At 53.6% G+C, this 23813-nt stretch overlaps 1 protein-coding gene across 1 annotated transcript; it reads right to left on the minus strand.

The window, feature by feature from the left end:
* Positions 1–6488: 6488 nt before the first annotated feature.
* On the minus strand, positions 6489–11691 carry PRNP (prion protein (Kanno blood group)). Its single transcript, XM_069035601.1, has 2 exons — positions 11624–11691; positions 6489–8840 (listed from the first exon to the last, which is right to left on the minus strand). The coding sequence occupies exon 2, from the start codon at positions 8836–8838 to the stop codon at positions 8065–8067; it is 774 nt and encodes a 257-aa protein (XP_068891702.1). The 5' UTR covers positions 8839–8840; positions 11624–11691; the 3' UTR covers positions 6489–8064.
* Positions 11692–23813: the final 12122 nt, after the last annotated feature.

Raw genomic sequence — 23813 nt, forward strand, 5'->3', positions numbered from 1 at the left:
GAGATGAGGGGAAAGAGTAAAACCTGCCTGAATCCCGGTGGAGAAGTTTCCCACGGAGAAACGCTCTTCCCTTACAGATTCACAGACTCACATCTAAATTGCTGGAGGATTTTTGGGGAATATCGGGCTGGTTTAGGGCTTATCCAGCCCTCGGGGGCTACTTATCCCCAGGCACCGCGGTCAGCAGGCTCCGTCCTCTGGCTGTTTCTCTCGCCGAAGGTAAAACCCCGCCAGTTTCGGCCTCCCGGAGGTGGAACGCCTGCTGCCCGCAGGGTGTCCCGGCTGTGCCGTGTCCCTGGAGCCGGCTCAGCCAGCCCCCGCAGCCCCGTTATCCCTCCCCTGCAGGAGGGGGCAGGAGTGACGTTGGCCCCGCTGATCCCACCGGGAAAAGTCCGGAGCGAGCCGAGCCTGGCGGGCACAGACGGGAAGAGCCATCACCGGCCCCGGGCGCACGGGTAAGGGCAGCACCCCTGGAGCTGTGGGGTGAAAAGGGAAGGAGCTGGGTGCAGAGCGAGGCGAAAAGCAGACGGGTTTGGGGCACAGCTGAGCTGGAGGTTGGGGTGGCGAGAGGAGCCCAGGGATGCTCCAGCGCTGGGATTTTCCCTGGCTGGCGATCCACAGGTTTGGGTGGTGGTGGGGAAGTAGAGAGGGGGGGAAAACAGAAAGGGAAAATCCTTGTGGAGGAATTTTTGGTGGGATTTGCGGCCCAGTTTTGGGGTGTTTCCAGCGGTGGTGCAGCTGCCAACAGCTGGAAGGGGGACACTTCTCTGGGCTTTCTTTAAAATAACCCTGACAGCTGGAGGAGCAGGGCAGGGAAACGAGGCAAATCAAATTAATCGAGCCTGATTTTCATTTTTGAAGCGCTGGGTTTGGAACGGGGGTCAGGCCTGGCACCTTCCAGCGGGGAGGGAATCGCTGACACAGGGATGCCACGGCCGCGGCTGCCGGCCAGGGGGGCTCTGCTTTTTCAAAAGGCTTTTGTCAACACGGCCGCTGCTGTTTTGGGGATGATTTTGGGCCCACGATGGCTCAGCAGCTTCAGCACAATGAGTCTGTTTGCTCAGCCGCCGGCCGGAGGGGCTGCAGGGTGGGGGACGGGTGGGGGAATCTCATCCCCGAGCTCCTGAGCTTCGTATCGGGGTGCGGGGAATGAGAGGAGGAATTTGGGAAGCTGGGAGGGTTTGTTTGCACCACAACACCCACCCTCCCTACTTATCAAAAGTGTGGAATAAGGTAAAAATGTACAATAGTGCATGAAACCAGAGAATCCTGGAATGGTGTGGTTGGGAGGGACCTCAAAGACCAGCCAGTCCAACCCCCTGTTATGGGCAGGGACACCTTCCACTGGAATGTATTAACCACCTATTACCTACTTAAATCAACATCATATAAAAAATAGGTATATATATATATGTATAAACACATAAAAATATAATAAAATAACACTTAATAATATAATAATAATATATGCATACTATATACATATATATACATATTATATACATATATATAATAATAATATATACAATAATATATAACAAACAACATTATCTATTATTATATATTATGTGTGCTCTATTAGAAATCATTGGTTATTGATCGCATATTGTTATATATTCCATGTTATACATGATAAGTAGTAACCTAACAAGAAATTAATATATAGATAAATGATAAAAGACGTAATAGATATAAATAGATAATGGATAATAGATAATAGATAATAGATAATAGATAATAGATAATAGATAATATAACATATATCATGTATCATGTATCATATATATCATATATCATATAAAAATAAATAGTATAATATTAACTAATAATACACAGATAAATCATTAAATACATAATATGTAGAGATAATACATCAATAAATGATAAAATATGTAATCTATCTAGATAAAAACCAGGGAGGTTAGCTCAGCTGGTGGCAGCACGGTGCTGATAACACCAAGTTTGGGGGTTTGATCCCTCCACGTGCCACTCACAGAACCACAGAACGAACTAGGTCGGAAAAGACCTTGGAGATCACCAAGTCCAACCTGTGACCTAACAGCTCCTCGTCAGCTAAACCGCTGGAGGGCTGGACTTGATCCTTGCGGGTCCCTTCCAACCCGGAGGATTCCGTGAGGTAGAACACATGAACAAAACGCGCGGAGCCGCGCAGATCCGTGACTCCGTCAGAGTCACCTTAGAGTTCCACCAGCCCGGGGCCGGGATCGCCGCCCTCACCGCGCCCCGTTGTGCCCGTTCCGCAGGTGGGGCAGGATGCGGCCCCTGGACCACGCCTGGTGCTGGGTGGTGATGCTGCTGCTCGCCCTCTTCAGCGACGTGGCCGGCGGCCGCCGCGGAGCCGGCGGGAGGAGCGGCGGGGCCGGCGGGAGGAGCGGCGGGGCCGGGGGGCTCCGCGGGGGCTTCCGCGCTGTGTCCCGCGGCGGGGGCGCCCCGGGCCGCGGCTCCAAGGTGGCCGGAGCCATCGCGGCCGGCGCTGCCGCGGGCTACGGGATGGGGCTGCTGGGGCGCCCGCGGCCGTCCCGCCTGGGCCACGGCATCCCGGCGGCGCGACAGCCGCAGCCCGCGGGCGGGTTCCAGGCAGGCGGCTGGCCCGACATGGGGGCCAAGCGGGGACCCCCCAGCCGAGCCCCCGGGGACCGGCGCGCCGGCCTGGGGCTCGCCCTGCTCTTGGCATCGGGCGCCTGCCTCGTCAGCCACGGGCTGCAGCGCTGAGCGCGCCCCGGGCACACGGCGAGCCCCGGCCGGCCGCGCCCGCCGGGATTTCTTCGCGAATGACTTTCCTGGGAGATTGGATGTGGCTTGGGGAGGTGGGAGAGGCTCTCCGTCGCTGCCGGAGCTGGGCAGCCGTCCCGGGGCTCACCCGGGAGCCGGATGGATCCTGCAAACCCCACCTGGGACAGCGCCTACGTGAGCGAAGCCAGCCCTGCAAGGACCTGTGGAAACCGGCACCCGCAGCGATGCCGGAGCAGCCCCGCCAGCGCTCGGCCCTGGTTTCCCGTTGCACGGCTTTACCAGAAAACGCTCCTTTCCCCCCAGAAGAGCGCTGGGACTTGTGGGGAGGGGGGTGTGGGGCTTGGAAACGGACCCCTCCGCCTTGCAATAAAGTTTGGCCTTGAGACAGCCTCTGTTTTTAACCAAATCCTTCGTCTCTAGCACCGGGAGCCACGCAGGGAAGAGCCGCACCTCCGGGGGAGGCTGAGGGGGTGGACAGGATGCTGGGGGACAAACCCCACTGGGTCCCGTCTCTCTGGCTTTGATCTGATCTCCCCAATCCTTGACATCCCAATATTTAGCATCCCCTGCCCAAAACACGCCCAGCTATTGGACTGAGCCTCTCTCAGGCGCTTCGTGTTTGTCAGAGAGGAGGCAAATCCTCCGTGGGAGAGATTAAAAGGAGCAGTGAGGGATGTTTTGCCCTCCAGCAGCTGCGTTTTCTTCCCTAATCCCTGTCCTGGGGGGTCAAACCTTCCCTAAATTCGGGTTTTAGCTGCAGCAGCTCAACCTTTGCTGTGAGAACAGAAAATAATGCAGGGCCAAGTGAAAAACTTGGGATCCCATGAAGGCTTGTGGGCAGCTGTAATCCCCATCCTCCAGCAGGTGAGTCCCCACTGAAAGGTTTTTGAGCCTGGATGTTTGTGAGTGGGTCACCTCTCCTCGGAATTAGGGGGTTTGGGGATGTGACAATCCTTATCCTCTCCCCCGGAGAGGAGTTGGGCTGGGCCTCACCTCTAACGAGGGTTGAAAGGAGCCCCAGCCAACAGATATTTAATTTTGGGCCTCTTTTACAACGTTCTTTTAAGATTTTACCGAAGTCATTTGGCTCCCGAGGGATTCAGCCGCATTCTGGAGCAGGGATGCCCCCGAGGCCACGGCCTTGCCCAAATCACCCGTCCCTGGCTCGGGAGCAGCTTTTGGGCTGAGCAAACCCATCCATTCCTGCAACGCGCCGAGGGGTTGGTTTTTAATGTGCTCGTTTAAAATACCAAACAAACGCAGCAGAACCTCCAGCCACAGCTCAGGTTTGCATTTTCCCACCACGTATTTTGCATCCAGGCCCAGGTTAAGCTTCAGTGTCTGCATCCCTCATGAGCATTCTCTGCTCCTGGCCCTGAGCTGAGCTCAGAAATGCTGCAGGAATGACGACGCTGCTCTTCCTAAATCACATTCCCAAGTTTTTCTTGCCTTTTCCCTCCCATAAATGTTCAATACCTGGGGATACTTCTGACGTGGGAAGGATTTTTCGCAAGGGCATGGAGTGCCGGGAAAAGGGGAAAAGGTTTCCCACTGCCAGAGGGCAGGGTTGGATGGGAGATTGGGAAGGAATTCCTCCCTGGGAGGGTGGGGAGGGGCTCGGATGGAATTCCCGGAGGAGCTGTGGCTGCCTCTGGATCCCTTGGAAGTGCCCAAGGCCAGGCTGGACACTGGGGCTTGGAGCAGCCTGGGACAGCGGGAGGTGTCCCCTCCAACCCAAAAGCTCTGGTCTCCCCCCAGTTTAATTTCCAAAAAAGCCTTAATTAGCCATTAACATCCTCGTTAATCACCTCGCGCTGGGGAGCCTGGGGGTTGGACGGGGCTGATCTCGAGCATCCCCAGACGCCGAGATCCCTCGGGATGCGCTTTTCGGGAGAGCGGCTGGAGCCGAATCGAGGCATTTCCCAGCTCCGAAACAGCGACCGAGTGAGCGCCGGGCTCCGGCACAAAGCTCAGCCGGGTTTTGGAGCGTTCTTTGGGATATTCAGCCGTGTAAAAGCAGCCCCAGGAGCTGCAGCCGGGCTCGGACGGGAGATGGAGCTGTTGGCCCGGGATTTCCGACACCGGAGCCGCCGCAGGGATAAAATCACCCCCGGCTGAGGTTTGTGCTCGCTCTTTGCATCACAAGCCTCTAAACCAGACTATTCCCCCTCCAGCTCTCTGCAAACGGGGCAGCTGTGCACCAAATTTCCTCTTTTTACGGCTTTTTCCAGGCAGGGAAAACATTTTCGGTGTCTCTGCCTGGATGCGGGGTGTTCATTCGTGGAGATGGGGGATGCCGGGTGCTGCACAACGGGAGATTTGGAGGAGACTCTGAAAAAACAACCTCAGATTTTATTGTATTTAGACTTCGGGGTGTGTTTATTATCACCCTGGTAAACCAGAAACTCTCTCCGTCCTCGCTCCGTGTGAGGCTCCTGTGCACTCTCCAGGATTTGGAGTATTTAGCTAATTAATTAATGAATTTCTCTGGTCCAACAGATCGCTCCAGGGGGCCCAGGGGGCTCCAGGGTTATTTGATCCGACTGTCCTTAAAGGGTTCAGACCGTGTCCCCACATCCTGCTTGGGTGCTCCTGGAAAGTTCCGACCTTCCCTGCTGAGCCAACGGCTCCAATAATCGCCCTAAAGCCCCGTTCCCCCATGGTGGGTAAAAAACTGGGATGCTGTGTGTGCAGGGAGGGGGAAATGTTGGATTTGAGCTCGTCTGAGTACTGCCAGCGGGGTTCCCGTGACTGGGAGGCTGCAGCAGCTTCCCTGTGCTGGCAGGAAGGGAATGGAAGATGGGGTTTTGGGGTTTAAAATGAGTATTTTATGGTTCTGCTGCTGCTGAGGTCAAACCCTCCCCAGGGGAGGTCACGGTGTAAGTGCTGGAAGCCTCTTCCTGGAAATATCCATGTGTTCATCTCAGAAAACGGGAGGGGGTTTTTTATTCCACCTTCTGGGGAGGTTTTTTATTCCATCTTCTGCGTGGGGTGAAGTTTTTTCCTTCCTTCTTTTGGGGGAATTTTTCCTCCTACCGCTGGGCTGCAGCACCTCAGAGCCAGGGCTGTCGGAGGATGGGTCCTTCGGTTGTGAAATGCAAATAAATGGAAATGAATCACATTGAAACCGATTTGCATCGAGCCTGGGCTGATCCCCAGCGTGGGCAGCGGCTCCGGGGGGATTCTGCCCCTCGGTCCCCACCTGCAGAGCTGCCCCCAGCCCTGGGGCCCCAGCGGGAGCACGGGGAGCTGCTGGAGAGAGTCCAGAGGAGGCCACGGAGCTGCTCCAGGGCTGGAGCCCCTGTGGAGCCGGGCTGGGAGAGCTTGGGTGCTCAGCTGGAGAAGGGAAGGATCCAGGGAGAGCTCAGAGCCCCTTGCAGGGCCTGAAGGGGCTCCAGGAGAGCTGGAGAGGGACTGGGGAGAAGGGCTGGAGGGACAGGACACAGGGAATGGTTTCCCAGAGGGCAGGGATGGATGGGATATTGGGAAGGAATTGTTCCCTGGGAGGGTGGGGAGGGGCTGGGATGGAATTCCCAGAGCAGCTGTGGCTGCCCCCGGATCCCTGGCAGTGTCCGAGGCCAGGCTGGACATTGGGGCTGGGAGCAGCCTGGGACAGTGGGAGGTGTCCCTGCCCATGGCAGGGGTGGCACTGGAGGGGCTTTAAGGTCCCTTCCAACCCAAACCATTCCATAATTAGGCGGGGTCTGGGTGGGGCTTAACGCCACTGAAACAGCAAACGTAAAAACTCTTTTATTAGGCAGAAATTGGAATTAGACAGAAATCAGAAAATACTCGTTGGACTGCAGCGATGCCATCAGTGGGAGCAGGGGAGGAGCAGAGGTTAACTGGGACTGTGGGGTTTGCGCCAGATCCGGCGCTAAGAGGGAACAAAGGCTCCCTCAGGCCAGGGAGGGGGCACAGAGAGGACGGAAAATGCCGCTTCTGTTCCGCGGGGCCGGCCGGGGGCTGTCGCACGAAGGAGGCTGCCGGGCATCTTGGCTTTATCCGTTTTAATTTGTACCAGACGTGGAACACTTAGAAAAGGCTCAGCACGGCAGATTCCGGGCATGCACCGTGACGGGTTTACAAAACATCCGCGTATCACAAAGTACGGGGCACCTCAAAGCCCTGCTTTTCTGGTGGGTGTCCTGAAAGGTTTATTTTCTATTTATATATATTTATATTTTTTTTTTAATATATAATATATCTTCATATAGCTTACACCAATGCAAAAAAAAAAAAACAAAACAAAACAAAACAAATTTCATTGAGGACGGTGTTATTCAGTGCCTTGCAAAAACAAAAAATACACGAGAGATATTAAACAGAGCTCGGCTCGGCAAGCGCAGCGCCACGGATGTTACAGCTCGGCCCCAGCCCGGCACTGACCCAACACATGAGAAGCAAGAATTTCACCCATTGCTTCCACAGGTCAGAGGAATTACTCACAAACATTATGGTTTTTTAAGCATCTCCCTTCCCAGGCCCATTTTTCCCGATGCTGTTTGCTGGTCCGCTGTGATTTAGCTGATTTCAGTCTCTTGCTCCGTGCTCGACCCCCCTGAGAACCCTTTTTGCTGCATTTTAACGTCCTGTAGGCCAAGGTGCTGAAGCATGAACGTGACTTGTCACCTAGAGCATCCAAAATAGCTTTTCCTCGGGCTGGGACACACCGTTTTGGGGGTGTTTGGGGTGTTCAGCAGCGCTTTCTGCCTTTCAAGACTGACTGGTGCTTCAGGCTTGCAGTGGCGGGGAATAAAAAATGACTTTATTTTGGTGTGTTGCTGCAGGAGGTTTTTGCAGCATGCAGGGTGTGGAGCAGCAGCTCCTTGTGTACACGGGGAAGGGGTTTTTGGGGTTAAAGGGCTCAAATTGCAGCCTGGCAGCTTGAAAACCCCACAGCTGTCCCTCCGAAATCCCCAGAGGTGCTGGGGTGCCCCAGGGAAAGGGAGGGCGTGGTGGCAGCGGGACTGAGGGGGTGAGATAAAACCCTGCCTGTTAGCGAAGAGGATTTTTGGAAACGCTCTCCCAGGGATGCCAAGGAGAGCTCCCCTCTGCCTGGTCCCTCTCGGGGTGACCCCGAGGAGGAGGAGGAGGTGGTGAAGGCCACGTTTTCGGGCATCCGGCTCCAGCGCTGTTCTGTCCTGGTCGGGGCGGAGAAGGAAATTTGCATCCCGTTGCCTAAACCGGAGACTCCGGGGAGCGCCCCAGGGGCTCTTCACCAAGAACAACCGCAAGCGAGAACGAGGGGGCCAGGGGGACCCCACGGGGACACAGGTGACATCTCAAAGCCGCAGGACCCGGGGTGCTCTAGTGCAGGGCGAAGAGGACGAGGAACAGGAGGGCGGCGAGGGAGGCGTCGGCGAGGCGCGGCCGGATGCCCGAGGACATGAGGTACTCTTGGTACTGCTGGATGCACATCTCGCGGATCACCTTGGTCACCACCCTGGTCTCCAGCTCCGCCTCCGTCTGGTTGGCGGCCGCGCCGGCCTCCGAGGCGTTCTTCTTGGCGGCCGGGCCGATGTTGTGCTCGGTGACGGTGATGTTGAAGCAGTCGGCCACGAAGACGTCCTGCGGCACGTGGCCCTGGTAGTCGCGGTAGTAGACCTGGTTGGGGTAGCGCGCGGCGTTCTGGTTCCACCAGCGGTACTCGTCGGGGCTGTCGAAGCGATAGTGCATCCCCGACATCACCCTGCCCATGGCGTAGCCCCCCAGCCCGCCCACCACGGCCCCCGCCGCCGCCGCCCCCGCCACGTGCTTGAAGTTGGTCTTGGGTTTCGGGGCCTTCCACGGCTTTTGGTGGTAGCTTCCTCCGCTGGACGGGTTGTAGCCCTGTCCCCAGCCCGGGTAGCCCGGGTTGTGGGGGTAGCCGGGGTTCTGGGGGTAGCCGGGCTGGCGGGGGTAGCCCGGGTTGTGGGGATAACCGGGGTTGTGGGGGTAACCGGGGTTGTGGGGGTAGCTGGGCTGGCGGTGGCTCCCCGTGCCCCAGCCGGGTTTGCCTTTGCCCTTCTTGGAGAAGGCGACGTCGGTGCAGACGCCGAGGAGCAGCAGCAGCAGGCAGCAGGTGCCGAGGAGCCTGGCCATGGCTGTGGGGACAAGGACAGCGTCAGGGCAGGGTCACAAACCCCCGGCCTCAACACTCCCTCACTTCTGCATCACATAAAACTCACCTGCTCCCTTTAAACCTGGCTGCAGAATAAACAGCTTTGGACTAAGTGCGTGTTTGTGCCCCCAAAAACGCCTTGCTTATACACAGATATAAAATATTTCATATATATATGTATTTATATCTATCCCCCAACAGGACCCCTGCCGGCAATGGCAGTTTTAAGTATTGAAAGAAAAGGTCTGGGGAGAAAATGCTTCATCTGATTGGGAGGTAAAACCCCGCTTACCCAACCTGCCCTGCCCAGTCTGAGGGTAGAAATGGGATTTCTGCTGTGCCAGGATCGATGCCGTGAACGGATTCAGCCCAAAGCTTTTGGGCCCTCGGTGCTGCAGGGAGGGCAACGCCCAGCCTGGCCCCGGACGCTTGCTTTCCCCAGAGGCCGGAATTCAGCGCGTTTTGCCCAAATCCCCGTTCAGGGGCCACAGGCCTGAGGTGAAAACCGGCATTTTTGGAGTTCAATGTGTTTGCGAACATCCCTTGACTCAGCGTTTGGCTGCTGGCACTCCGGGGGCACGCCAGGCATCTCCCCCGTTGCCTGGAGGGCTGGCAAGGCTGAAATCCCCTTTAACGAGCCATTTCCCTCCCTGTGTGCATAATCCTGCCTGGACGATCCGCACTAGGGCTGCAAATCCTTTGGAAAGACTTTCGGAAAACACCTCCCAGGCTGCACAACCCCTCCGGATGGCTCCCCGCGATGCCAAGGGCGCTGAATTGCTGCTCCCCTCGCGTTCAGCACGCGAGTGCAGCAACAGAAAAGGGTTTCTCCATCCTGCCCGAGGCTGAGCTATCCCCCAAAATCCCTCCTTGCCTGCTGGGGAGGGCGAGAGAAGCATTCTCAGTGTGGGTGGACATTTCACAGCACCCCTGCATGCGCCTTCTGGCAGCAAGAAACAATTCCATTCGAGTCCTAAGTGTTCATGCTCTGCAGCGATTAATGGAGCAGCTTCCTATGGGGTCACCCCAGGAATAACCTCAGGGCAGGCAGGAGGTGCAGGGCTTTCCTGAGATGCTCCAAAGAGGCCAAACAAGCCCCTGTTTAAGCCAGAAATTCTTCTGTTCCAACCTAGATATGGCTTTGTAGGCCACAAAAAGCAAATTTGTCTCTTTGCGTTCAGATAACGATGTCTTGTCTCCCCTTCTACCCCCGTCCCCCCCCCCCCCCCCAAAATCTGGTTTTATGTCCAGAAATGTTTGAATCAAAGCCCTTTAAGCTCAGCGTTCCGGCTGGGATCGTTCGAAAGAGGCCTGAATAAAAATGCAGGGGAGATGCTCGAGCCTGTCCCTGGTGATGGGCAGGAATTCCAGGCTTGCTCATGGAAAAATCTGGGCGCCAGGCACCCGCTTTGGAGCTGCCGCCCTCACCCCGCAGCACCCACCCGCTGGGGGCAGGGATGAGATCAGGGGGGTTAAAAATAGCCAAAAGGCAAGGAAAAAACAACCAAACGAGCGAACGCTCCCTGGGTGCTCGGCAAAATTCAAAACGCAGGAGGAAAAATCAGCAAATTGGCCACTTCTAAAATATATTTTTGGAGATGTCGCTCCCCGCTGTGAGTTCCGAGGGGGGAAATCAGCCCCTGGTTGAAAAGAGGGGTTCTGGCAAAGCCCCGCAATGGTTTTAATGAAGGAATCTCAGGGTCTGAGGCTGATTCAGAAATCTTGGAGCATTGCAGCGCCTGGCAGCGCTGCCCTGCTCCTATAATTGCCTTTAGAGCCGAGCTCTGATGAGCAGCGCACAGCCTCGTTTGCGCCGCGCTAATTAGCGAACGCGGAGCTTCGCCCCAAATAAATGAATTGGCTGGCACAAATGGGGCCAGGAGCCGCTTCCTCAGGCCCGGAGCTGGGATCCCTGTGCTCGGAAATGACATTTCTGGCGTGACCGTGATATCGATATTAAATTATAGATCGAGAGGCTTCACAGGCGTTTTTTGGTTTGTTGTTTTTTTTTTTTTTTCCCGACGCTTTCTAACCTTCCTCCCCCAAATCCGCCCTCCTGGCGGATGCTGGAAATGAGAAATTAATTCAGGTGGTTTGTGCCGGCGGGATTTATATCCGCGCTGGAGAACTGGAGGAACTCGGAGCTCCCTCAGCGGAAAATGGAGGCTGTGAGGAGCGATCGCAAGCAGCAATTACGTGCTCGGGGCTGGCAAGGAGGAGGTTTCGGTTTGGAGGGGGAAAACCAACATCCGGGTGTCAAAACATCCGTGGAAATCACCTCGGGGACGGGGGAGAAGAAGCGAAGGGAGGTGGGGAAGGTGGAGGTGGGAAGATGCTCGACGATGCTGTGAATGTCCTGGCTCCTGGAGGGGGTGAAAATTGCGGGCTGGGGCTCTGGGAATTTGCGATGAAATCGGGATTTCCCCGAAAATGCCACCTCTGGGTTTAGAAATCTCCCCCTCAACCCCTTTCTCTTTTAACCCCCCAAACCATGAGGGAGCAGCTGGCAGCCGAGGGAAAAGGCAAAACCCTCGGAGGAGAAATTCCCCACCAGCGCCAGCGCTGAATAAACGCTGAGTAAACAAGCGCCGGGCAGGAGCAGAGCTCTGGCTTTTAAGGAGACGCTGGAAATGTCTATTTTTAGGCGGCGATGGCAGCGAAAGAGGCAGCCCCCCGCCCCCGCGATGCCGCTCGGCGCTGAAACCCCCCTCGCCTCTGGGTTTATCCCTCCCGAAGCCCCCGCGTCCCCCTTCCCCCGGCACTCACCGGCTGGGAGCTCGCTGCACGGCTCGCTCCGAGGCGATTCAGCCACAGAGCTCCGCGGAGGAATAAATAGCGAGAGGGAGGAGCCGCCTCCTGCGCAGCCCAGCCCCGCACAGCCCGGCCAGCTCCATCCCCTTCCCCAGGGAATACCGCGGCCAGCTCCCCGCAAAGCCCGGCTTCACCCCAAATCATCCCCCCCCCGGCACGGGAAGCCACGCTGGCAGCCAAAGGAGCGCCTGGAAAATCGCGGCATTCCCATGGTTTTGTTGAAGGATGACCAGGGTTCGAGGCTGATTCAAAAATCTTGGAATGCTGCAGCGGTTGGATTTTAAACGGAGGAAATCTCAGGGTGGGGGGCCTGCTGGGGAATGGCAGCACTTGGATGGTGGTTTGAAGAAATGTTGGTGGGATCACCAGGATTTGGGGCTGGTTTGGGAACCTTGGAGAAGCACGGTGCTTGGATGGTTTGTTGAAGAAATACCGGTGGAATCGGCGGGATGTGGGGCTGGTTTGGAAGTCTCAGGATATCGCAGCATTTGGATTTTATACTGAAGAAATACCAGGGCTTGGGGCTGATTTAAAAATCCTGGGAAGCTGCAGCTCTTGGATGGGTTTATTGAATAAATATCAGGGTTTGAGGCTGATCTGAAAACCTTGGAATTTTGCAGCATTTGGATTTTATACTGAAGAAATGTCAAGGCTTGGGGCTGGGTTGGGAAACCTTGGAAAACCGCAGTATCCCGATGGTTTACTGAAGAAACACTGGACGGAACGATGAGGTTGGAGGCTGTTCTGGGAATCTTGGAAAATCGCAGTGCTCCGATTTTTCTTTTTAATTGAAGAAATATCAGGGTTTGGGGCTGATTTGGAAACCTTGGGAAATTGCAGCACCTGGATACTGGAGGATATCAGTGGGGTGCGTTGGGAATCTCATGGTCAAGGCTCTGGGAGAGGGCAGGATGCTTTTAGCAGTTGCTGACTGCAGCTCCAAAACCATTACCCATTATCCATTACCCATTATCCATTATCCATTATCCATTATCCATTACCCATTATCCATTACTCATTATCCATTATCCATCATCCATTACCCCGTGGAACAGAGCTGCTCCGAGGGTTGATGGAGAGGAAACCAACCCAGCTCAGGCCTATGGGAGAAAGGACGAATTTGTCTTTCAAACCTGTCTCCCTCCAGAGGAGCAGAACTCGCTCCTGCAGCCTCACTTCATGTCGAGGAATCCCGGTGTTTAATGGGAGGAAATGCCTCAGAAGAAAATTAACAATTACGGGATGCTCATGGCAAGCTGGGGCTTTTTCAAAGGGTCAAAATATGTGGCTGGAAGAAGCAGAGAGCTGAAGACCAGAATGGGGGGTGGTTCCCAACTCTTGGGGTTACAATGGACCAGTTTGAATCCAGGGAGGTTTCTGCGGCAGCCGGGAGGGGGCTGGAATGGGTTTTCCAGAGCAGCTGTGGCTGCCCCTGGATCCCTGGCAGTGCCCAAGGCTGGGCCGGACGAGCTTGGACCACCTTGGGACAGTGGGAGGTGTCCCTGCCCATGGCACGGGATGAGCTTTAAGGTCCCTTCCAACCCAAACCAATCCAGGATTTTATCATTTTAACACCAAAACCCTCCCGAGGTTTTGCTGCTCAAATCAGCCGGACCAGGAATGGCCATCCTGGACCACAGAGCACACCTGGATGTAAAAATAGATTTTGCCCTGATGCTCCTCAGCCTTGGGATCCATCTGGCTGGATCATGTTAAAATAAATGAAAGCCATTTCTGCCTGGCAAGGAAATGGGCTGTGCCGGCAGAACGAGGACATTAACCGGGGCAGGAGAAAATGAAATAGGCAGGATTAAGTTCGTGGGCCTGGGGAAGCTCTGTCCTGCAGGGCAGATTTGTTCTGCGTGTGGATGTGCAGATGGCTCCTGATTGCCTGGTTTGGGTTGAAACACTCACCCACGGGCAATCCAAACCCCGTGCCAGCAAAAGAATAAAAGTAAACCAGGAATGGGCTGGTTGGGACGAATTAATCCTGTGTGAATCTAAAAATCAGGGTTTTACAGGGTCATAATTTACTCCAGAAGAACAGCAGCAATGGCAAATTATTTATCCGAGAAGAGTATTTACTGAAAACTGTGGCTTGGCCAACAGTGAAAACGAAACCATTTTTTTCTCTGGAAACAGCATTTCTGTTTGCAGAAACGGAGACATTTTTCATCAGATCCTGGCCACAAAACAAGCAGGAGCAGCCTATGGATTATGAATGAATTTTTAATTTATTGTGGGAGTTCTGTGCCCCGTCTTTAATGGTTTCTCTGCATCCCAGGGTAAAACTTCTCTCAGCCTCAAGGTAGGAGCTGCATCAATCTCCTCTGGAGGCTTGGCCCTTCCTCATTCACACTGGAAATAGCGCAACAGGCCCTGTGCCAGGTTAGAAATCATTAATGGGATGAGTTTTTCTTGTAACGGCTGGAAAAAGCTGACTTTGGTTTAATGCTGGGCCGGGGAGGGAGGAAGGTTCATCTCCTTCATTGATTTTATGTCGTTTTTTATTGCTTTAATTCATGCAAAACGCTTTTATTCACGCAGCTCCCGGTCTGCCTGCAGAACGAGTCGCAGCAAAGGCAGGGAAGGCATCCAGCTGGTTTTGGGGTAATCTGGGGGGGGTTTTCTCCTTCCAGAGGGAAAAAAAAAAGTCATTTTTAGCCCATTTTTATTGGCAGAAAGGCTTTTCCTTGCACTGTGTGGGAAGCTTGACCTGCATTATCATTCTGTGTTCAACTGCCGACGGTTTTGGGGTGTTCTGGTGGGATTTGAGGAAGGGGTGAAGTCCCAGGGGCTGTTTCCATCCCGCCCTCCCTCCCTGGAGCCGGCAAAAAGTCCGGACTCGAGCTCAAATTCCACTTCCAGTTCGTGCAGAAACCTCTTCAAACCCTCCAAGGGGAAAAATAATCAGGAGCAAGCGTGTCCAGAGGGCTGATGAGGTGTGCTCTGCAGAGCCTGGGTTATTCTCTGATGGAATACTCACCCTGGAATGATCCCTCCGAAGCAGAACTCCTCGGAATTCTCTGGGGAAGGCGATGTTTGGCTCCTGCCTGGATGAGAGCAGAGAAAATCCAGTCTGGGGACAGAGAGGGGCAGTGGCAAAAGCCCTGGGGGCCCTTCCTTCCCAGCTGGGAGGAACGATGCTGTTGTTTTCCCATCTCAGTGTGTAATTAAAAAATTTGAGGCTTTATGAGGATATTTTGCATTTTTTTTTGTGGTGAGGCCTTCGTTGCTCACTTGGGCTGGGCTCCCTGCAGAGAGCTCTCCTTCCAGAGGAAAAAAAGCTCATTTTTAGCCCGTTTTTAGTGGCAGAAACATCATTTTTTAGCCTGTTTTTGGTGGCAGAAATGTCATGGTTTAGACCGTTTTTAGTGGCAGAAATGACATTTTTTAGCCAGTTTTAGTGGCAGAAATGTCATTTTTAGACCATTTTTAGTGGCAGAAATGTCATTTTTTAGCCTGTTTTTGGTGGCAGAAATGTCATTTTTAGCCTATTTTTAGTGGCAGGAAGGCTTTTCTCTGGGAAATCTCGACCTGCACCACCGCTCCATGTTCAACTGCAGGATTTCACCGCTCATGGATGGAATATCTCCTTTGCTCCTGACACCCTGAAGTTTTCCTGTACGAAGGGAAGAACAAGATAAAAGGGCTCAAACATGGACAAAAGGTGTTCGGGGCCAGTGGGAGCCGTCCCTGCCCTCGGGTGAGATTTAAGGTCCTCCCAACCCAAACCATCCCCGATTCTGAGGAGGGATTCGCTTTCAGCCTCTTCTGCGCAGGGAAACTGGCCAGGAGGGAAGGGTGGCACGAGCAGGACGTTGGCTCCGTGCCCTTCCAGGGAGTCACCGCTTACGTAACCCACGGTGGGGAGGAGGAGGAGAAGTCCCAGCACGTCCCTAATCCCAGGGACACGTGCCAGGAGAGGAAAATCACAGAGAGGAAAAACCACCCGGCCAAACTTTCCATCCAGCACCCCCCGCTGCTTCCAGAGGGGTTTTCTCCTTGGCCAGGGGCGGCTCTGTCGAGAAGCCAAGGAGCTCATGGAAAAAATAAAGCAGTTTATGGCTCCTGGTGCTGGGGAGGAGTTTGTCCTGTCCATGTGGATCTGCTTCCCTCGGTGACGTCATTTGGGAACGGGATCCACGGGCAGATGTGACTCACGGGCCCCGGGATCCTGCTGGAATCTTCCCTCTGTGGGAGGCTCCGCAGAGGGACCAGGGAAGGTGGGTTTGGGGCAGGAAACAGCAAATCGGGCAGAGCGTTTCCTCGCTGTGCTCCCGAGACAAATCCGGATCCTCGAGGAAGCGGATTGGCCGAATTAATTTAATGTTCATTTCTGTTCCACCAGAATAGGAAATATTGGGGGCTGAACTTGTCCTGCTGAGCTTCAGTCTTAGACAAGGCCTTAAAAAGGCTCTAAACATTCATCTGTGGGGTTAAAATATTCATCTATTGGGGTAAAAAATGTTTATCCACGGGGTTAGAAGTGTTTATCCATAGGGTCATAGATGTTCATCCATTCAGGTTAAAATGTTCACCCATGGGGTTAGAAATGTTCACCTACAGGGTTAGAAATCTTTATCCATTGGGGTAAAAGATGTTCATTCATGGGGTTAAAAATGTTTATCCATGGGGATTCTAAATATTTATCCGTTGGGGTTATAAATGTTCATCCATTGGGGTTAAAAATGTTTATCCACAGGGCTATAAAGATTCATCCATTGGGGTTAAAAATGTTTATCCCCGGGGTTATAAATGTTTATCCCTGGGGCCATAGATGTTCATCCATTGGGGTTATAAATGTTCATCCATGGGGTTATAAATGTTCATCCATGGGGTTATAAATGTTCATCCCTGGGGTTAGAAACGTCCGCCCACCTGCTCCAATCTGATTAGGGCTGTGATAACCCCGCTCCTGGGCTCGCTGCTATTCCAGGCAGGGGCACTTGTAAGCTCCTTAGGGGTGGGAAGGACCCTCCCTTCCCTGATGCCTTCCCAGCGAGGCATCGAGGCCTTGGCAGATCACCTGGATGGGACACAGCTCCCAAAAATGTGCTTTTGACCTCTCCCAGGCATCACCTGGGTGCTAGGAGGGAAAATAACAGCTTTTATTAAAAAAAAAAAAAAAGCATTAAAAAGCTCATTGGGAAATTTTTCGTTTTTTTAAAATAAAAACTGGTAATAGAAGTGCTTTGAAGCGAGGGAAAACAATATCGAGTTTGTGTATTTGAGCCTCTATCTGGGTTAACTGATGGGAGATGGGAGAAGTCAGTCCTTGTTCCAAGATGAGGTTTGCTGTCTGCTCTGGTTTCAGTCCAGTGCTGGATTTAAAAATAACCTCTCCTGGTGCCTTGGGAGCAGCTGCTGCAGGACACCAACAATTCCCTGCTGTCTCTGGGAAAAGCCTTCCCAGAAAGGGCTCCTTGTGTCCTTTGAGCGGATAAATCTGTTCTCTGCTCCGGCAGGGACCCGGCGTTCGAGCGCTTTAAAAGCGCGATGTTCCTCCCTAAAGCTTCAGGAACGAACTCTCTCCCAGAAATCCTAGAATTCCCATAAACTTCCCCGAAATTCCATTACCCACAGCTGGCTCCCTGGCAGGAAAAGCTGAATATCCCTATTTTTTTTTCCCTCCCGGCAGGGTTCAGCACACATGACTCACCGGGAGGTTTTCCTTTCTTTTCCTTTCCTTCTCTCCCGTTTATTTTTAACTCGCAATCCCCTGGAAGGGCTTCCCGAGCTCGGAGCCGCGGTGGGGGCACGCTGGATGACATCAGGAGGCAGCGCTGAGGTCACCTCCTCAAAAATAACCCGGGCTGGGCTCAGACGCTCCCGTTCCCATTGTTTTGGCATCAATCATCCAGGATCCTGCTCGGGGGAATCGCTCCGAGCCCGGAATGTGTCACGGTGAGCTCAGAGCTTGTAGGGACGTGTCGAAATTCGGGCTGGTGCATTTAAATTTTGGAGGTGTGATGGACACAGGGCGCGTCTTGGTGCTTCTCGTGAGTTCCTGGCTGGGCTGAGTTGGGAAAGGGGCAGGAAAAGATCAGTTTTCCCACTGGGAAAAGGGGCTGTGGGTGAAAGTTGAACGCCAGGAAATGCAGGTAATGACTTGACTTTTATTCAAAAATAACAAGTCGAGACAGACTGAAACAAGAGCCAGGTTGGAGACGGAGAAATAACTTCTAAAATTTATTTTTAAATTAAGCTTACAGTATTTTTAAAATCACGGGTTTTTTTGATACAGCTACTCTTGATCCGGGTCTTTGCCTTGTTTATTCACCTGAGAACACAACAAGCTTTTCCCTGCCCTGACCTGGTTTCCACCTCCCAAGCTCAGTGAGGATGAGACGATTAAACCCAACGTGTAAATCCTCTTAGCCACGCTGGTGAATAAATTTCCACCCGGATTTCCCCCTTTCCCTCCACGGGAAGTGTTCCAGGGCCCGGGACTTTTTGGGGTTCCACCCTCTTTTGCTCTGAGTGTAAATGAGAATCAACAGAGAAACCGGGATTGGGAAATGCGGGTCAGGGGGGGAAATCGGGCCAGGATTTTATCCATTAGGATTTTTAACCCCTTGGAACAGCTTCCCGCGGGATGGGCACCCTCCCATCCATTTTGGAGCATCTTCCAGCCGGGATGTTGACCCCAGACCACACACGACTCGGTCCAAAGCTTTTCCGTCCCCTAAGGCAGCACTTTAAAGCCTCTTTACGAAGTTTGTCTTTCTTAAGACACCAGGGAAGTTTCAGACACCAAATACCCCGGCACTAAATGTCACATCTGCCCTTTTACCCCGGCAGGGAGCTGCCCGTGAGGAAAAGCTTTGCCATCACCCGCCCGGGAGCAGGAACGAGACAACAGCCTCAGCCTGGCACGAGGAAAAGCCCAGGCGGAGGCTGGAGCCGCTCTGAGGATGCTCAAGAGGCTCCCGCGGGGTTGTCATGGGCACGGTGCTCCCCCGTGGCCGTTTCCATGGCTACAGAGGGATGCGAGGGATGCAGGAGCGGCGCTGGCAGCTGAAGCTGGTGCAAAGAAGCCGCGCTCGGAAGCAGCCGGGAGGTCCACCCGCGACAGCTCGAAGGCAGCCGGGATTCCAAAGGGTTTCATGTGGGGAAAGCTGCGATTTGCAGCGTCTCCCCGGAGGCGTTTCCAAGGCGGCTTCCCTGCGGTCCGAGGTTTCACTCGCCCTGCGCCAACACCACTGGAAATTCCCGACAATATTCCTGCCTCTGAGCCGGGATTATGAGGTGGGAATGGCTGCCCCGCGAATGGATGAGGAAGCTGAGCTTTGACAGGGGTGAGGAGAAGGATGAAATGAGGGGGTTTTTCCCCCAGCTGGAAATATTTCAGATAAAAACAAAAAATAAAAATAAACATAAAAATAAAAATAAAAATAAAAATAAAAAAATAAAAATAAAAATAAAAATAAAAATAAAAATAAAAATAAAAATAAAAATAAAAATAAAAATAAAAATAAAAATAAAAATAAAAATAAAAATAAAAATAAAAATAAAAATAAAAATAAAAATAAACCTATTTAATAGTGAGCACAGCGTGGGGCTGGGATGTGCCTGTTTTAGGGACTGGGTGGAGGCGGCAGCGCTGACAATTCTCCCCCAGGATTTCTCCTTGATTTTATCTCCTCAACTTTTCCCAAGCAACTCCCAGCTCGTGGCCTGCATGGAGAGCTCCGGGGCAATTAGAGTCACGTTAAATCTGTGCAGAGAGCTGGAATTACAAGGGAAGGAGCTCACAGGCTCCTCAGGGCTGGGGATTGCCGTGAGCCACCAGGAGGAAAAATCCAGAGGCATCAAGCACAAGCTGCAAAGCGTTTTTATGCCGTGGTGCTTCCAGAGCATGGAGGAGAACGGCTTGTAAATGACGAAAATAAACCTGGCTGGGAGTCCACAGCAGCAGAGGGCAAACCCCAGCTCGGGAAGGGCTGTTCTGCCCCAGAGATGGACAAGGAGAACTTTTCCTCTCCCTGCAGTTGTCCCTAAAGCTGATTCTCACTGACACACCCGACTGGAACGTGCCCTTTTCCCAGCAGCTCCGGCGACCTTGGCCCCTGGCTTGGCTTCCAGCACTTTTCCCAGCAAGCCCAGAGGGACTCTGGGAAGAGAACAATGGTCAAAGTACAGAAAATGAAGGAAATTGGCTTTGCATTCACAGCAGCGGGTTAGGGCTGGGAGCACGGGGTCACTCTGGAGACAAAGCCCCATCCACAGCCATGAAATAGCAAATAATAATCAGCACTAATCAGAATTAATCAGATTAATAAAGCCCAGTTCGTTTCTCCCAGGGTGTTTTCTTGGCTGTGTTCAGGCCTGGAACCTCCGTGCCTCCAAAATATTTTTGTGGCATCAATAATCCAGGGAGTTTCCATGTTAAAAAATAATGGAAAATGGGAGCGAAAGCTCTGGGAGTTGGTCTGTCACAAAGCCGAGTTCGTTTGGGAGCCTCGGAGTCAGTAGGGAATCAATCCACACCTCAAAAAAAATGGGAAGTTTGGTACAATTCCGTCCAGTCCTCAGCCGAGGTTAAATGGAATCGAGCTGGGAATTGGGATCTCCTCCCTCCCTCGCTCGTTGCTGGAGCTCTGCTGCACAAACAGCTCTAAAAAGAACATTTTGGGGATGGGGATGACATTTTGAACAACTCTCCATGGCAGCTGTTTTGTGTCTGAGCTCCCTGAGCTGTTTTTAGGGGGTGATGAGAAAAACAGATGGGAGAGGTCACGGATCCTTTTTGTGGAGAAGAAAAGGAGGTTGGTGTTCAGTGAGAAATGGGGAGAAAAATAGAGGGAAGTGGAATAAGAATGGTGAAACTGAATGCCATTATAATCCCAGGAATAAGCTGATTCCTGCAAAACTGGCCGGACTTCTCCTGCATTTCTCCTTAGTTCCGGGAATAGAGAAGAACAATTTGTGTCCTGAAATAGGAGTCGGTGGTGGGCAGCACCTGGGCTGAGCAGAGCTCCCAGCCCAGCAGGCAGAGCTGCCAGAGCGGCAGCCCTGTGAATTATTGATTACCTATTAATTATAGACCCTTCCCGGGGTCAGCAGGGACAGCACGAGGGAGCTGAGGTGTCCCAAGGGCTGAATTCCAAGGGGAGGTTTGAGAAGGGAAGTGGTTTAATCAACACCAGTTCAGTCCTTAGAAGGCAAAGAACACAGATCCACACAAACCGAGATAGAAAAAAAACCTCAAAAACACAGATCCAGACAACCTGAGATAGAAAAAAAAAGCCCTGACAGAGGAGACACCAAATCATAAAAAAAAAAAAAAAACATTTAGGAGCTGGAAATGAGCTACTTTCAGTGTTTAATTTATCGATTTATCAGTATTTACTAATGTATCAATTTATCAATAGCAAGAAGTCATGAAGAAGAGACAAGGTGTCTTTGTGAGGGAGGGACTGGATGTTAATCATAAATCCTGACTTGCTCTAGGTGAGGAATCATTACCCAGCTTGTCCTCACTTTTTTATTGTTTTTCCCTGTAAATAAAGCGCCCTCCGGTCGGTTTAGGACAATTTTCTGGATTATTTGTGGGTGATTTACCACGAACTCAAAGATCCTCACATTTTTGATCCATTCACATTCCAGGCAAGGGACAGGGATATTCGGTGGTGATCTATAACAAACGTTTATTTCAGGGTGAATTCCTCTGCTATTCGTTGTCTATCTGTTATTTATTGTGACCCAGCTGCAAGGAATAACTTCAGGAAGATCCAGCTCGTTTGTTCGCAAATCCACTGGATCTGATGACCTCAGAAGCCTTTTCCAACCTAAACAACTCCGGGTTTGTTTCTGTGATTGCTTTAATCAGTGGATGAAGCCGGTAAATATTATTGCTTTTAGGTTACTTAACATTTAAAGTGGATAATCCCTTTGCTCTCCTGCACCACCAAGTGGGGTTTACAGCGTTTAAAACGCGGGGCTGCCGCAGAGAGGGGCTTGTAAAAATAAGGCAAACATCTCCTTTTTAATTGTCTCAGAATTCTGTGACTTCAGGCCTTCGAAACAGATCCAGCTGGGAGCATCTCATTTCCCGACTGAATCCCAGGTAAGAGCATCACTTTTCCACCCACCACAACGCCCTCTGACCACAAAATATTCCATTTTGACGCTGATTTTTGATGCCATCCGACGGGTTCCAGGTGGGCTGAGGACACCCCTGGGGATGGGAGGGTTCCTGCAGAAATCCCTCGGGATTTCAACTCCCTAAATCCCTTTGGAAAAAGCCTTTCCAATGCTGACCTCTGCAGGCTGAGGAACCGCTTAAAACCAGCTGGCTGCGGGCAGCAATAACCTCAATAATGCATAAACCAGGTGTTTTCACTGCTGCTGGCTGCGGGCAGGAAAAGCCTTTCAATAATGCATCCAAATGGGGCATTTCTCTCTCCTGGCTGGCAAAAAGAGAGAGCGTTTCGGGGAGGGATATCCTCATTTGGTGGATCTGCAGGCTCCCGTACGGATTTTGGGAATAATTTGCCGGTTGGGCAAAGCCCTGTGAAATCGGGGGACGAAGGATCTGAACAGAAAGCAGGAATTTCACACTAAATCAAAAACTGGGAGGCAAAGCCCTGCCTGGGCTTCCTTGGGATGGGGGGAAGAGCCCGCTCCCCACGCCAGGGGACAGAACGAGATGACTTTTTAATGTCCCTTCCAACCCCAACCATTCCACCACTCCATGGCTGGACCCACAGCCAAGCCCCCCTTCACCTGCAGTTTCGGCCCCGAGCCCCCAGCTCTAATTAAGCTCTAATTAGGTTCTAATTAACAGCACCCCGAGTCTAGGAGGGCCCCCAGCCCTGCAGTGGGAGGGCGTTTGTGCCCTGGTTCTTCAGGGGGTGGGGATGGGGGTCCCATGGGGCACTGCCAGGAGCTTGGTCCATCCACATCCTCAGCCCCAGAGCCCCCTCGGCCCTGGAGCTGCCTCAGACCTGGCCCTAAAGCCCCCATGGCCGTGTCACCCCTCAGCCCCAGAGCCCCCTCGGCCCTGGAGCCACATCAGCCACAACCCCAGAGCCCCCCTCAGCCACAGCAACCCCTCAGTTCTGGACCCCCCTCAGCCCCCAAACCCCCCGAGCACCCCAGAGCCTCCTCAGCCTCGGAGCCCCCTCAGCCACAATCCCAACCCTGAGGCTCCCCCTTGGCTGTGGCAACCCTTCAACCTCGGGGCCCACTCGGCCCTGGAGCCCCCTCAGTCCTGGAACCCCCTTGGCCACAACCCCAGCCCCAAAGCCCCCCTCAGCCATGGGCCCCCCTCAGTCCTGGAGCCCCCTCAGCCATAACCTCAACCTTAAAGCCCCCCTTGGCTGTGGCAACTCCTCAGCCCTGAAGCCTCTCTGCACCAGAGCCCCTCTTGGCCATGAGCCCCCCTCAGCCCCAGAGTCCCTTCAGACCCCAAGCCATGGGGTCCCCTCAGCCCCAGAGCCCCTTCAGACCCCGAGCCATGGGGTCCCCTCAGCCCCAGAGCCCCTTCAGACCCCAAGCCATGGGGTCCCCTCATCCCCAGAGCCCCTTCAGACCCCGAGCCATGGGGTCCCCTCATCCCCAGAGCCCCTTCAGACCCTAAGCCATGGGGTCCCCTCATCCCCAGAGCCCCTTCAGACCCCAAGCCATGGGGTCCCCTCATCCCCAGAGCCCCTTCAGACCCCAAGCCCCCTCGGCCCCACAGCCCCAGCCCTAAAGCCCCGCTCGGCCACAGCAACGCCCTCCGCCCCAGAGTTCTGCCCTCGGCCCCCTTGGCCCCAAAGCCCCCGGCCCTGAAATCCCCTTGGCTGCGGCAACCCCTGAGCCTTGGAGCCCCTGACCCCCTCATCCCCAGAGCCCCCCCGAGCCGTGGGCTCCCCTCATCCCCGGAGCCCCCTCAGAACGGTGCCCTGTGGATAACGGGAAGACGGAGGGCACCAACAAAGGAGCCGGCAGCAGCTTTGGCACGGGAGGGCTTTAATGCGCCCCACAGCGCCCGGAGCTCCCGGGAGTGGGGAATTGCGGTGGGGCAGCGGCGGGCGCCCTTCCCTGTGGGGTGTGAGGGGTGCGCCGGTGGTGGGGGAGAGCCGGGGGAGCCTCCCCTGCCAGCCGGGATCAGCCGGGCTCCGGGAGCCCCCCGAGGAAGAGATGCCAGAGGGAT

The sequence above is a fragment of the Aphelocoma coerulescens genome, chromosome 22 (genome assembly GCF_041296385.1).
Source record: "Aphelocoma coerulescens isolate FSJ_1873_10779 chromosome 22, UR_Acoe_1.0, whole genome shotgun sequence".
Lineage (NCBI taxonomy): Eukaryota > Metazoa > Chordata > Aves > Passeriformes > Corvidae > Aphelocoma > Aphelocoma coerulescens.